This window comes from Rhincodon typus, chromosome 3 (genome assembly GCF_021869965.1).
Source record: "Rhincodon typus isolate 14 chromosome 3, sRhiTyp1.1, whole genome shotgun sequence".
NCBI classification, from domain to species: Eukaryota; Metazoa; Chordata; class Chondrichthyes; order Orectolobiformes; family Rhincodontidae; genus Rhincodon; species Rhincodon typus.
In genome coordinates, this window is record NC_063334.1 from 7,984,007 (window position 1) to 8,000,281 (window position 16,275).

General features: G+C 38.4%; 1 protein-coding gene across 4 annotated transcripts in view; it reads right to left on the reverse strand.

Annotated features, from left to right (window-relative positions):
* Positions 1–480: 480 nt before the first annotated feature.
* The window catches only part of ythdc1 (YTH domain containing 1), a 47,656-nt gene continuing 31,861 nt past the window's right edge, over positions 481–16,275 (reverse strand). For 2 of the 4 annotated variants that reach the window (XM_020514632.2, XM_020514627.2), the window contains 6 exons: positions 16,039–16,121; positions 10,257–10,293; positions 10,125–10,164; positions 9,968–10,033; positions 9,236–9,370; positions 481–1,762 (listed from right to left, as the gene is read on the reverse strand). In XM_020514632.2, coding sequence (XP_020370221.2) covers positions 1,547–1,762; positions 9,236–9,370; positions 9,968–10,033; positions 10,125–10,164; positions 10,257–10,293; positions 16,039–16,121 — 577 coding nt within the window. In that variant the 3' untranslated portion in view covers positions 481–1,546. Of the gene's footprint in view, positions 1,763–9,235; positions 9,371–9,967; positions 10,034–10,124; positions 10,183–10,256; positions 10,294–16,038; positions 16,122–16,275 lie in introns of all 4 variants that reach the window. The other 2 variants (XM_020514631.2, XM_020514626.2) reach the window with 1 other exon arrangement.

Sequence of the window (16,275 nt, forward strand, 5' to 3'; positions counted from 1 at the left end):
TAGCTCATTTGCATTCTAATTAGGTCATTAAATTAGAAATGTGAACGTAATTTCTTCAAATCTCATTTAAATATAGCCATTACAAATCTTTGTTCAAGAGTGAAAAAAATTAAAATATTGACTCAGGACACACAAATTTGATTACACCCAGTGCACCTTTTATACAATGTCATTGTTTGTTCCCAGAACTTAAAAGTTTCATATGGATTATATATAGTATGGCATGTTGAAGAATTTAAACCGAAGCCACTTTCACATCTTAAGTTGATATTCTGCACTTGTTTAGTTTTGGAACAATAACTTCAAGACAATTAAAAGGACTGATGCTGTAATGGAACCTCACTATAACAAGACAAACATTCTATTTCCATTTTTTCCCCAAGACATGACCAGCAAATCCTTCAACTGTAACATTACATCACTATACATGAGATCCTTCCAGTGCAGGAGAATTCACATTCATAGAACGTGAGACAAATGTCAAAAGGGAACAGTCCAGAGCCTGTAAATTTATTAAATTTGAAGCAAGAGAAGTCTTATTACAATCATAAGCATAAAGAACAAAATCTTAAGGTTAACAATTTATCTATCTTCATGTGCGGATGTTTTAGGAAACGAAAATCATCCAAACTTCTTTGACATGCAAATAAGATTAGCGCAGTTAACAATTTATTAATTCAGAAATTTTGGTCCAGACTATCTACATGAAACATTGTCATACCAAAAGACATTATCTGATTATCTACTTTACATCAGAAAGTACAAAGGAAGTAATAATCACTTTCTTCAACACCACTTCTTTATGTAATAAAGCAACACACGGTGAAAGTGATCAGTTTTCTCATTTATTTTGTACAAAAGTTTAGCAGTTAAAGGTAATGTAACAATTTTCTACCATAAACTTACAGTAAATCTATCAGGCCACTGCGTGCTTTTTTAATTTTTGGGAGAAAAATAATGAACTTTAGCATTGATTAAATGCTATTAAGCAAGGGATTTCTTCTGTTAAAAAAGTTAAAACTGGATTGTAATAGTGTCTGAATATTGCTTTCATCATTAACAATGAAAAACGTTGAAATCTAAATGGAGTTTTAAAAAAAAAAGTTACTTGCTACAATATAACAAGGTCACACAATCAGCCCATTATACTTAACTTGCATACTTATTAGCAGCAATATTTTTCTCATTAATCCATGTGCAACTACATACAACAAAGTCTACGCGAAGTGCAGATTTGTTCCTCACAGCTTTCAACTGAACAGAGGGCAAATATTTTTGATTAGACATTAACATTCACAGATGACAGTAAGTCATCAGAAACCACACCCCTCCCCCTGAAACATCCCTCTACAAAAATCTGTGCTTCTGGGTTCAAAATTCAGTTGATATAGTCTCACATGCATGAAAGCAATAGATGTACAAGGGTCATAATAAGTTCCAATATGTAATTTAACTTAAAAAAATAAAAATAAAAAAGGAACAGTTCTAAACACCTTTCTGCTACTGTAAACACAATAAAATGGGCAGTGCTTCTTCAGCCAATGAGTTATCTCCTGTATCTTCCTCGTTCTTTGTCTCTTTCTCTCTCTCTCATCCTCTCCCTTTCTCGTTCACGTTCCCTGCCTCGATCACGTTCCCTGTCGCGACGGCTATCTCGAGGTCTTTCTCGTTCTCTCTCTCTTTCCCGTGGTCTACTTCGACGATTGGTAACAACTGCCTGAGTGCGGCGAAGGAAGTCATCCACTCTCATGTCATAATCATGCTATTGGAATGAATGAAAATGGTAAATATTTCCGATGCGTAAGGTATTACAGCTACAGCACGTCTGATTAAAAGTTCTTAGTCAAAACATTGTTTGTATTCAAATATACGCTGCAATGTTTGGATTTATACTGCAGTAAATATTTACATAGTAAAGGTGGCAATACACTTGAGTTACCACCCCAAACACTCTAGTTAGGTCCATCATAGATCCACAAGTACGGGGCATAGTTTACTGAAAGCTAAATAATATCACTGATAAATCTCCTTACAGTTTTTAAAAGCCCATTTTAGTGGTAGATAAGCGACTGGAGTCAACACCAATAAATTTCTTAACTGACGAAACCTAACTTGTGAAAAGAATATACTTGCTTCAAGTAGTAATATTTAAAATTAACAGCAATGTTTCTCCAAATTTCTCCCCAATCTTATGAATTTTTAAAAACAAAGCAAGTGCCTAAATTTCCAAATTGACAACAACTGAATTCAATGAGCTTAAATCCATTCTGGTTTCTCCTCCACTCACGTTTATTCAGTGTTTATCTGAACTGCATGTGGTTCTTTCAGCTAATGGTGATAGAATTAAGAACTCCAGCATCTAACTGGAGAGCACGAATCACAGTAATTAGAACCATAAACATAACTTCTTTATAGGTAGTTTCAGAAAGATTTTTGCGTCTGGTACTGAAATATCACTGAGTTAATGCAAAAACAAGGGAGTCCTTTATGTGGTTTCAGTCCTTGCTAGAGAGCTATGCTCTCTATTTAGGTCTTCAGGAAATGTTGACAGAATCCAGATGGAAATGGGCAACTGGAAAGCGGGGAGATTGTCTAGTTCTATTAAGGGTGACTGTGAACAATTACAGAATGGGGTAAGTAGTGTTATTAGTATAAAAATTATGAGAAAGATTCTGAATCCGAAAAAGCAAGGTAATTAGAAAAGACAGACAAGAGCAAGTCATAGAAAGCAGTAACAGTGAAGTATTAAGTTGCATTTACTTTAACATAAGGGGTCTCACAGGTAAGACTGATGAACTCAAGGCATGTTTGGGAACATTGGATTAGGATGTCATAGCTATTACAGAAACTGAGCTGAGGGATGGAGAGGACTGGCAGCTCAATGTTCCGGGTTTTAGATGTTATAAGAAGGATAGAATGGGAGGCAAGACGGCAGGGTGGGGTGGGGGTGGCACTTTTGATTAAGGAAAACATTACTGCTGTATCTAGAGAAGGTATTTGTAAGAAATTGTCCCGTAACAGTATATGGATTGAAATTAGAACTAAGGAATGACCATCTTAATGGGTTTGTATTATAGCTCCCCTCTCCCACAGTCAGTGAAATTCAAGAAAAAATGTAGAGATCTTACTTATATGTAAGAATAACAGCGGATTTTAATAATAGGGGATTTTAATTTTCCAACCATTCACTGGGACTACTATAATGTTGAAGGTTTGGTTGGGGAAGAATTTGTTAAGTGCATTCACGAAAATTTTCTTCATCAATACGCAAATGTTCCTACTAGAGATGGTGCAAAACTTGACCTTCTCTTGGGTAATAAGACAAGGCAAGTGACTGAGGTGGTAGTAGGGTAACACTTTGGGTCTAATGATCATAATTCCAGTGGTTTTAATGGAAAAGGATAAGCCATTAATAAAAGTTAAACATTTTAATTGAAGCAAGACAAATTTTAATGGTACGAGACAAGAACTTTCAAAAGTTGTTTGGAAAAGACTGTTTGCAGGTAAAGGAACGTCTGACAAACGGGACACTCTTAAATGTGTGATAATGAGAGTTCAGAGTCATTATGTAGAGTGAAAGATAAGGCTGGCAGGATTAGGGAACAATGGATGAATAAAAAATATTGAAGTTTTAGTCAAGTATTTAAAAAAGCATATTAAATATAGACAACTAGGTTTAAATGAATCTCTTGAATAATATGGAGGGAAACCAGGAAGATACAGGAGGAGGTATCAGATATCCTTAACCTTATCTACAAAGGCGAAGCCAAAGAGATTCTACAAGCACATTAAGAGTAAGAGAGCAACTAGAGAGAGTAGGGCCCTTCACAGATCAAAGAGGTTGTCATTGAATTGAACCTCAGAAGATGGAAGAGATATTAAATGAATATTTTGGGTCAGTTTTTATTGTGTGGAAAGAAATGGAGGCTAGAGAACGCAGGAAAATAAATATTGATGTCCTGAAAACAGTTCATATTAAATAAGAGGATGTGCTGCAAGTCTTAGAAAATATAAAGGTGGATAAATCTTTGGGATCTGATGTAGTGTATCCCAGGATGTTGTGGAAAGTTAGGCAGGAAATTACAGGGCCCCCTTCAGAAATATTTGCATCGTCTGTAATTATAAGTGAGGTGCCACACGACCATAGAGTGGCCAAGATTTTCATTTTGTTTAAAAAGGGATGCAAGCAGCAGCCTGGGAACTACAGACCTGAGAGTCTGACTTCGGTGATGGGTAAATTGTCAGAGGTGATTCTGATTTGCAGAGGCATGGAATGATTAGGGATAGTCAGCATGGTTTTGTGCGAGGGAAATCAAGTCTCACAAACTTGACTGACTTTTTGGGTAAGTAACCAAAAAGATTGAAAGCGGTGTGATAGACATTGTTTACTTGGATAGTAGGAACTGCAGATGCTGGAGAATCTGAGATAACAAGGTGTAGAGCTGGATGAACACAGCAGGCAAAGCAGCATCAGAGGAGCAGGAAGGCTGACGTTTCGGGCCTAGACCCTTCAGAAAATTTTCTGAAGAAGGGCGTAGGCCCGAAATGTCAGCTTTCCTGCTCCTCTGATGCTGCTTGGCCCGCTGTGTTCAATCCAGCTCTACACCTTGTTATCTCGTTGTTTACTTGGATTTTAGTCAAGCCTTTGACAAGGTTCCACATAGTAGACCAATTAGTAAAGTTAGACCACATGGGATTCAAAGTGAGCTTACCAGCCAGATACAAAATTGCTGATATGACAGTGTGGAGGAACACAGCAGGCCATACAGCAGCAGAGGAGTAGGGAAGTTGACATTTTGGGTCGGGACCCTTCTTCAGAAATTGCTGAGATTGTTTTTCAAACTGGAGGCCTGTGGCCAACAGTGTTCCACACGGATCGGTGCTGGGTCTGCTTTTGTTTGACATTTATATAAATGATTTAGATGAGAATATAGAAGGTATGGTTAGTAAGTTTGCGGATGACACCAAAATTGGTGGTATAACGGATAGTGAAGAAGGTTATCGAAGATTACAGAAATAGTCATCAATGGGCGAAGGAGTGGCAGATGGAGTTTAATTTGGATAAATGCAAGGTATTGCATTTTGGTAGAAACAATGAAGGGTAGAACTTATACAACTAAAAGAGTAGCGTTGTTGAACAGAGACCTGCGGGTTCAGGTACATAATTCTTTGAAGTTTGCATCCCATGTAGACAAGGTGATTAAGAAGGCATTTAGCACGCTTGCCTTTACTGCTCAGACCTTTGGAGTATAGGAGTTGGGAGGTCATGTTGAGGTTGTTCAGGATGTTGGTGAGGCCTATTCTGGAGTACTGTGTTCAGTTCTGGTTACCCTGTTAATCCTGGAGAGGGTTCAGAAAAGATTTACCAGGATGTTGCCAGGAATGGAAGGTTTGCGTTATAGGGAGAGGTTGGATGGGCTAGGGTCTTTTTCCACCACTGGAGCGTAGGAGATTGAGGAGGATTGACCTTATAGAGGATTTTAAAATCACAAGGGGTATAGATAAGGTGTCTGTAAGGCAGGAGTCTTTTCCCTAGGGTGGGGAATTTCAAGACTAGGGGCCACATTTTTAAGGTGAGAGGAATGATTTAAAGAGGACATGAGGACAATATTTTTTCAGAACACAGTGGTTCGAGTATGGACTGAACTTCCACAGGAAATGATAGATGCGGGTACAGTAACAACGTTTAAATACCATTTGAATAAGTACATCAATAAGAAAAGTTGAGGGAAATGTGCCAAGCGCAGGTAGATGGGGCTGGTTATGTTTCGGATTATGGTCGGTATGGACGGGTTGGACCGAAGGGTCTGTTTCTGTGCTGTATGACAATGACTTTATTGTTTATAGTTGGTAAAGTTCACAATGGCAGGAGAACTCAGCCCCATGGAATGCTCCTGCAAACTATGAGAAGTCAGTAACATTTCCAGTGTCTGTGGTGACCACATATACAGGAAGCACGTTCAGCTGCAACCGATTGCCCGTATGGAAAAGCTAGAGCTGCAGACGGATTCACTATGGAGTATTGATGATGCTGAGGAAGTCATAGATGTCATGTTTAGTGAAGCGATCACACCACACGTTAAGGGCTACACTGGCAAAAAGGCATTGGGTGATCACCAGAACCACTAGTAAGCATTGCCAGGTAGTGCAGGAGCCCCTGTGACTACCACCACCACCACCCCTACCCCCACCCCCACCCAGCCCAAAAAATCTCAAACTGATGTACAGTTTTGAATACTGTTGGGGGTGGGGTGTGGTCATTGCCTCTCAGGGGAAACCAGTAGAAGCAGTTGGCTTTGTTGCACAGCCTGGGAGGAAAAAGGACTGGGAGAAGTTTAGGAGATTGGAGACTTGCTTGTAAGGGGAACCAAAAGGCCGTTCTGTGGCAGCAAATGAGACTCTCAAATGGTATGTTACTTCCTTGGCGCCAGGGTCAGGGATGCTTCAGAGCAGCTGCAGGACATTCTGAACAGGGAAGGAGAACAACCAGCAATCATGGTACACGGTGGTACCAACACGGGCTGTAAAAAAAAAAAAATCCTGCAGCAGGAATCGAGAGAGTTTGGTAGATCAAAGAGGAAGACCACCAAGGTTGTAATCTCCAGATTACTTCCAGTGCCACATGCCGAGTACAGGAACAGGGAGATAGGTCAGATTAACATGTGACTAAAGGGAAGATGTAGGATTTAAGACTCTTGGATCATTAGATATTCTGGGGTAGATGGAATCTGTGCGAGCTGGATGGGTTGCACCTGAACCAGAATGGGTCCAACACTCTGCTCAGAAGTTTGAAACTAATCTGGTAAGGTGAGACTGCAGAGTCGATGTAAAAGTCAGCAGCAAATCCAATTAGATATAGAAGAAATGCTAAAACAGCCCAGTAGGCAGAGAAGACATGGGCGGGATAAGGCACATTGAAAGCAAAATTTCTAAAAAACTAAAAATGTATTTATTTTAATGCAAGGAGTGTGACCAGTAAGGGGGTTGAAATTAAGAGCATTAATCAATGCATAGGAATATAATATTGTTGAAACCAGTGAGACATGATTGAAAGAAGAATTAAGAAAAGGACTATCATGCAAGGATTATTCTACAGGTCTCCGAATAGTCAGATGGAGATGAGCTGCAGACATGTAGGCAAATCACACAAAGGTTTAAGAAAAACAGTTTATAGTTCTAGGGGACTTCCGCTTTAAAGCTTTTTTGTGCCAGTAGATAGATACATCTACCAGAGATGGGACAATGCTAGGCCTAAGTCTGTGAAATGAAGCTGGTCAAGTGGTTTAAGTGGGGATACAGTATTTTAGGGATTGAGGCCATAACTTCTAAGTTTCAAAGTCATTACAGAAAGGGATACAGACAGTGCAGCCGCTGCCTGTCCCTGTGCCCGTGCATCTGTGTCTGGGTGTATGCGGCGGTGTGGGATTTCAGTATCAGTAGACAGAATCTGGGAAATCAAGTGGGAGCAGCTATTTGCACATAAATATACATTTGGGGAGCGGGAACCTTCTAAAAGTAATACAGAGACAATAGGAACACAGGCACTGAATTAAGGGCAAGGGCAGGAAATCCAGGGTACCCTTGATGTCAAGGCACAGAGAGTTTGATAAAGAAAAAGGAGGAACTGTATGTCAGGTACAGTGCATTAAAAACAGGGGAGGCCCTTCAAAAGTATAGAGTGTTGTTTATAAAGGAAATTAGGGGGGCAAAGAGAAGCTACAAAATATCTTCGGCAGATAGGATCAAGGAACATTAAGGCTTTTTGTAAGTACATTGAGAACACAAGGATTACCAGGGAAACAGTGGGACCTATTAGAGACCAAAGGGGCAATCTGTGCGTGGAACAACTGGACGTGAGCGAGGTCTTAAAAGACTACATCTGTATTCAGAGACAACATTATAGCTGGGGATTTCAGTTGGTTCTAGAAAATGCTAATATTAACAAGGAGGAGGTATTAAATATATCAGCAGATATACAGATGCACAAATTCCCAGGGCCTGATGGGATGTATTCTCGGCTGCCACAGGAGGCAAGGGAGGAGATTGCTGGGGTACTGGTGGATATATTTAATACTTCGCTGGCCACAGGTGAAGTGCCAGATGACAGGTGGATAGCTAATTTGGTTCTAAGGTGAGCAGTAAGTGATTTAGAGGAGATCTAAACAAATTTTTTCACCTAGAAGGTAGTAGATATATGGAACATGCTGTCTGAAGGGGTTTTGGAGGCAGATACTCTCTTAACACTCAAGCAGCACCTGGACAAGTATTTAAAATGCCAGGTCATAGTAGACTATGGATCAAGTGCAAGTGATTGGGATTAATGTAGTTTGATGTTTGTTGGCTGTCATAGATACAGTGGGCCAAAGGGCCTGTTTCTACGCTGTATGACACTGACTATAAAGCTACAGTAGAGGGATTTGGGAGTCCTCATGCATGAATCACAAAAAGCCAGCATTCAAAGTTTTGCAGGTAATCGGGAGGGCAAAAGGAATGCTGGCCTTTATTTCAAAGGGAATCAAATATCAAGATAAGAAAGTTTTGCTAAAATTACACAAGGACATAATACTTTGAACAGTTTTGGGCCCCTTTCCTAAGGAAGATATACTGGTATTGGAGGCAACCCAGAGAAGGTTCACAAAGTATGGAAGGACTGAACTGAGGAGAGGTTTAGTACATTGGGCCTGTACCCATTGGAATTTAGATGAATAACGCATAATGTTATCAAAATGTACAAGAATTCTGAGGGACTTGACAAGGTAGATCTGGAAAGGTTGTTTCTCCTTATGGTACAGTCAGGACCAAAAGGCATAATCTCGAATACAGGGTCACACATTGAAGACAGATGATGGGGAATTTCTTCTATGAGAGGGTACTGAATCTGTGGAATTCTCTATCGCAGAAGGCTGCCAGGGTGAAGTTGTGAAGTATACCCAAATGAGACAGATGGATTTCTAAATCATTAAAAGATCAACGGTTATCAGCAAAAGACAAGAAAGAGGATCATCAGATCAGCCATGTTCTTACTGCATAGCAGAGCAGACTCAATGGGCTGAATGGCATACTTCTGCTCCTACATCTCATGCAACATCAGTATTTCCATCTCCCCATACCATTTATTATTACTCAAACAGAAATTAATAGGGCCAGTAACACTTGAACATGGGATCAGTTGGCACTGCAATAATCAGTAAGAGACCTGCAATAATTTTGCACAAGGTGCGCCTACAGTACATACCACTCGCTTGTCTCTGTATCGGGCTTCATGTGGGACTGGATGATGTCCAGAATACGGTGGGTGTGCCTGAGGTGGTGGAGGATGATGTTGATAATAAGGATGATGTGGAGCTTGCTCCATACCGGGATAAGGTGGCTGTAAATTACAAAGGTAAAGTGTAAATGAGCATCCATATCTCTGATTTTTTAAAACTGTAAAGACACATTCAGTTTATCCACTGTTGAACTAACAAAGTGCTCACAACCACAATGAAATCACAAGGAGCTTAACAACAATGCTGCCAAGAGCATAGGATACTCAGACTCAAGGCCAATTATACTCAGTCCCAAAACAGTCACACATTTTATCTCCCTCCTACTGAAAAGAAAATAGGACAACTTAACTTCCAAAATGTGCAGACACTGCTATAAATATTGGTCATGTTACCACCCAGACAGATTTGTGATGTGCAGGCATTTAATAAACTGGCATTTCAAACAAAAAAAGAACAATTGCATGGAGACAAAGTGGGTTGCAAGACAAAAATTACAAATTTTTGTTTTTTTTAATTTCTTTCATCCCACGCTTGGTGCTTGACCACAGAGAATAGCATTTTTCAGCTGTGGAAGACAGAAGACAGAGTATGCAAAGTTGCAAATAAAATTACCTATTCGAACTAATCCAGTTATTTAAATAACAAAACAACAATGGGTAAAAGTCCTCTACCATGCAGAGCATATCTTTGCAACTCACCATTCCCTGCCAAGGTGGTGGTGGACCAATGCTGTGATGAAATTCCCTCATATAATCATTGTAGGACTGTGAATAAAAGATATACTTGTAGATTGAAAGCAGGCTTTGAAATGCATATACCAATGCACTAATACAAATGTGAAAGAAAATTACTTACTCCATTCAGAAATACATCACGTCTAACCCCGGAAAATCGTCTGTAAGAATATAAAGTTCTGAAATTATGAATGAATTGATTCAAGTGAAATTAAAACATGAATGTGTGAAATATTTCATTTAAATAACCTACCTCTCTACTTCTTGGTACCGTGGATCCTTCATGTATCCTGCCCAAAGATTAACATATTAACAAGAAACGTTTTGTGCAATTATCATTTACACAAGAAACTATTTAATTAGTACAGTTAAAATCTGAATAAAAATATTCTTAATCAGAAGTACAGAAACTCCTACTTTTTTTGAACAAAGCTGCAAGGAATTGCATGCATTTAAAAATATTTTTAAAAGCGTCAGTAACCTTCAGGATTCCAAGTGTGTCCAAGAAATCAAATTATAACATCTATAAATTAACAAAACTCTTGCACAAGGCACATAATTCTTGTTAACAACCTTTGATCATGCTAGTTAACATTTTCATCACTTATGTTTGGATATACCATTTAATATTGCTAAGGCAACTCTTTCAAAAGGTTATTTATTTTTAACGCGTTTGAAGTTTCTACCAAATCCATCAACATATTTGCATTCAAAAGGAAACCAACTGCTCATGGATGAAGACTACAGGTAATTTGTGTTTTTTCCCTTACACTTAACAGGGTACCGAAACGGTTTACAACAGATCTTAATGACTTAGGAGGAAGGAAACAAACGAATTGTAGCCAAATTTGTAGCCAACACAAATAAAAAGGTGGAAAAGCAGGTTGTGAGAAGGACACAAACAGTTTACAGAAAGGTACTGATAGGTTAAGTGGGCAAAAAATTGGCAAAGAGAGTATAATGTGGGAAAACTTGAAGTTGTCAATTTTGGAAGATAAGTCAAAAGGATTATTTCAATAGAGAAAAACAGCAGAAAGCTGCAACACAAATGGATTTAGGGGTAATCGTGCATGAAACAAAAAGCTAGCACATAGGTCATTTGGGAGATTGATGGAATATTGGCCCTTATTTCAAGGAGATTGGAGTACAATACGGAATTCTTACTCCAACTGTACAAGCTGGCGGTGAGACCACATCTGGAGCACTGAACAGTTTTAGTTCAATTATTTAAGGAAAAATATCATTTCATTGGAGGCAGTTCAGAGGAGGTTCACTAGTATTCTTATGGAGGGTTGTCTTATGAACAAAGGTTAAATAGATTGGGACTCTACTCATTGGAGTTTAGAAGAATGAGAGGTGATCTCATTGAAGCATAGAGGATTAAGAGGCGGCTTGGGATAAATACTGAGAGGATGTTCCCTCTTCGTGAGAGAGTCTAAGACTAGAGGGCACAGTCTCTAAATGAACTAAGGGACCACAATTTCAGACTGAGACAAGTCTGAGGGGGCTGTCTTCAGAACTCCATGCCACAGAAAGTCCTTGTTTATATCGAAGGCTGAGATAGATAGGTAGATTCTTCATCAGTAGGGAAAATCAAGGGCTGCAGGAAAACACAGGAAAGTGGTTGCAAGAAATGTTCATATTGCCGTTGGCCTAATTTTGTTTTAAGCAGTGAGTTTTGACAACCTTGGTGGGTATCAATCAGGAATAATTTAACAGCTGAGAGCTGAAGTAAAATCATAGGTGGTTATGATGAACCCAATATTTGAGCAATCATGGAAATTCATTAAAGCTTTGTGGTATGCTCTTTCCCTTAATGAAAAATACTTTCAAAGCATAGCAGAAGGTCAACATTACAATAATCCAATTCAAACCCTTTGAAATAAACACATGTCCATGGTTCCGTTTGTGCTGAATCACTTATCTTTTGCAAGTGCAGCATTCTTTTAGTACAGATACCATTCAACTCAAGAAATGGCAGTTTGCGTGAAATACAATGCCAAAATGCCCTTGCTCCTCACCAATCTACCCCAGTAGAGCATCTTATGCATTAGCAGAAAATTGTTCATATTTCAACTCTCAAAATTAAATTTAAAATTACAGAAACAAGGTAGTGAAACAAAGATCATCTGATGCATGCATGCCTAATCCAGTTTTCACTATAAAAGTGTCAAGTCCAGATGTTGTGAATCTTGTGTGATTCAAGCTATAATAAGCACATCTACCAAAAAGGAAACACTCATTTCAGTTCAAACACAGCTAAGCCTCATTAATTTAAAAAATAATCCACAAATGTTATTGTAACACGTAGAGATTCAGAAAGAAAAAAATCACTTAGAGAAAACCGTTAATCCATAATTGCCTGACATAAACTGAAAAGCAAACAAGGAAAGTATTTGCAGCCCTGACCTTAAATCATGTTAGCATTGCTGAAAAAAGTTCATTTGTCAAAGCTTTTTGTATTAAAAACTTAAAGATAATTTTCAAGAAATACTTCCGTAAAGTGAAAACTACTTTTAATACTGTACAAGAAGAAACTGCTGTTTGGCTGGTAAGTGAATATCAAGCCATAAAGAAAAATAGAATGACATAAATAGAAAGGTGGGAAGCTGAGGATGACCTGATAGCAGTATATAAAATTACGAGATGCACACACAGGGCGGATAGCCCTTTCTCTCTCCAAGGTGAAAATATCAAATACTAGGGGGCATAGATTTAAGGTGACGGGGAAAGCTTAAGGGAGACGTGCAAGGGAATTTCTTCCCCCTGCCCCACAGGTGGCAGTAGGTGCTTGGAACATGGTGGCAGGGGAGGTTGTAGAAGCAGATAGGATAGCAACTTTTAAGAGGCATTTAGACAGAGACATGAACAGGACGATGCACAGGCAAATGGGATTAGTTTAAAACAACATCATGATTGGCACAGACATGGTGGGCCACAGGGTCTGGACCTGTGTTGCACATTTCTATGTTCTGTGCTTTTTGGACTTCTAGTCACTTGCTTAAACAGATTATTTTTCAGCTTCCAAAATGAAATTCTAAACAAACCTATGACTATATGCCTATATTGCCAAACCAGTATGACCTTGTGAAACAGCATTAACTTACTGTTTTAAACTAATCAGCACAATTGTTTTTAAACTTTGTTCATAGAAGGGGAAAAGAACAGTAATTTTAGGTAATCATGCGTTGTTGGAGAAATGCCATTCATTTCTGTAAAATTACAACCACACAAATGGAATGCCGTTATTCTCACTTAGAACACACCCATTCAATCGAATACAGTACCATTGGACAAGTTCCCTTATTTTTGTAAGCAATGAATGAATTGCCTTTGACTTTACACAAATTGATGAATCCTTTGACCCCTCATGGTGAGAGGCTGCAATGGCATTTGGAATAATATTTTAACAAGTAATTGATTAATAAACTTGACCAAACACAAGGTTAATATTAATTAAGATTTGGGGATTGCAAACAAGGTATCTTGTGTAAGGTAAGAATATTTTCTTAAAGCTTTTCATCCACCAATTTACATGCTGCTTATTCATATGAGCTTCTGCACTGATGTTCCAAGTTATACTGATCCAATCAAAATTTGCCAAAAAAAGTATGCAATCATGCTTTAAACACCAAATTCCTTCACAAATTAGTCTCAAGCTAGCCAAACTCAAAAATGAAATAAGGGTAAAGGCACTTCACATTGCTCATTATGGCTTTAGTTATGGGGCGGTTTAGCTCAGTTGGCTGGACAGCTGGTTTGCAATGCAGAGTGATGCCAAGACAGGGGTGGTGATTCTGTTGTTAAACCACTACCAGTTGTCTCTCTCCTACGAATGAGCAATTCTACTGTCTAGTAAGACTATGGCAACTTTACCTTTATAGTTACAGAGCCTTACTAAAAAAGTAAACCATGAGAAAATTCTTCCATTCCGTGTTCTATGACAAAGGTTCATTGAAGCATTTTATTAATTTTTGCAGCAGAACCAAGTTGGCATCAAGTAGTCTGGAGTTACATTTGAGATAAAACTTCTGCACTGGAAGTGCTTATTTCTGGAATTTGGGCATTGATCATACCCATCTCATTCTGACCAAAATGAATTTTATGCGGCACTTGGAAATTTTAATATAAATTTATACAAATTTCCACTAAAGAAGCATTAGCATATAAAGTCTACAAGGATGACTGCAACTGACAAAAATAAAACAGCTGCAGCATTGTTTCATTAATGTTCGTCTCTCAGTATACATCCTGAATAAGACTTCCAAAAGTATTTGGTTGGCACACCGTAGGATCTGTACATTTAATCCACTTCATGTATAAGCAGCTAATCAGGCATCTGTCAAAGTGATACATGCCTTAGTTGAAAAAATATTCAAAGTTGTAATGTGGTACCTCTGAAAAGTACAGCACAATTTGAAAACCCAAACATACAAATTTTGTAAATAAAATCGCAGACCATAATAATGATTTTATTTTTGAGTGATATACAAGGAAGAAAATGCCAAAAAAATCAGATTGTTTTCTATAGAACTGAGGGGGATGTTTGATGACAGTATTCAAATTGTGTAAGGGTTACTTGTTAAACAATGTCTTGGGAGCAGACAATGTTACTAATAGCAAAATGGTTGGTAACTAAAGGATACAGAATTAAGGTAATTTCCTAAAGTAAATATTCAGAATTGCACAGCCAGAAAGGATGATAGTAAGTTACAGCAGGGATGGAATAACTAACTTGTAAAGAACCAAAAAAACACAGCTGAGCTTTAGGGTAAGAATTGGCATTGAGTTCAATATTATCATTCTGTACTACATCACCACAAAGCCCTTTCACTGCATTTCTCCAATTTTGGTGCTGCTTTTAATCAAACTACCATTTTGCAAATTCCAATGCACAAGCTCTGGAATTTCCTCAATTTCCTTTCCACAAGTCAAGCTTCTAAATGTACTTCAATCAAGCTTTTGGCCATCTGCCCTACAGGCTTTACGGCTCAGTAACATTTCTTCTGATAACACTTCTTGAATGATAATCTGCAGTACCAACAATATAAATACAAATTGTTATTAAACACCACATAGTATCAGTTAATTGCTTTTCAGGATGGACCTACTACTGGTAGCAAATTCAAATCCGACAGCAAGTTGGTAAACCCCCATTATATCAATAAATCACTAGGACAGAGTGCAATCACAGTACTATATAATGTACTTGATTTATTCGGGTCCCTCGATTGTACTGCTTAGGTTTAGGAATTAAACAGAGTACATCTGGACTAACTTGTCGCATATCTGTTGCCAACAGCTTGAAGCATTTTCAACCTGCTCAGGAATGTTATACACACCTTCAGCATAGGTGGGGCTTGAATTCAGACACTGCACCAAGAGTCATCTTCAGTATTTTCATTTAGCTTTCTAATCAACCTGATCAGAGATGTTATGACATACCTCTGGAGCAGGTGTGAATTGAATTTAGGCCTCCTAATCCAGAGACACAGACACTACCACCATGCCATGGTATTTTCCAATCAATCTGTTCAGAAATGTTATTGCACATCTTTGGAGCAGGCGGGACCTGAAGCCAGGCTTCCTAGCTCAGACACAGGTATGTTCCCGCTGAACCACAAGAGACCTCTTTAGACATTATCCCTTTTATATAGATGCACCTGAGGAACATCTCTCCATTTGCAATGCAAACTGGCAAGTGTACTGAATCATCACAGCACTAACATACCTGAAATGGACAGGAGAAACTTGTACACTGCAATACACACTTGCACTTACCTGAAATTTCTAGAACGTGTGAGTAGTATTTTGATTAGGAAATGTGATTTGATTAGGTTTCAATGTAGCATGGTTTGAATGAAAACTTTCAAAGATACACAGACTCACAACTACAATTACACAGCCCAACTGCTTAGTACAGTATCCATTCAATATACCTGCAGGTGATATAATTGCAGTTACGAGTGAGGGTAGATTTCATTCAAATGCCACACTTCTAACTCAAAAACTTCAATATGCTACAAGATAATGACCTGGTCTTTGTGAGAATTCTGGTGGGTAGTCAATCCTTGGTCTCTTTCTGGTGTTATATGAGTCAAATTCTTCTGCTCGACGCCTACGTAAATTAGGTAAACAAAATTATTATGAAACAACAAATCTGATGCACACAATTGAAAAAACTGACAAATGTAAATTTAAAATAGCAATCAAGAAATGCAAACATATATGGAATCTTCTCCGGCATTTCATTAAAGTAATCAGATGAATTG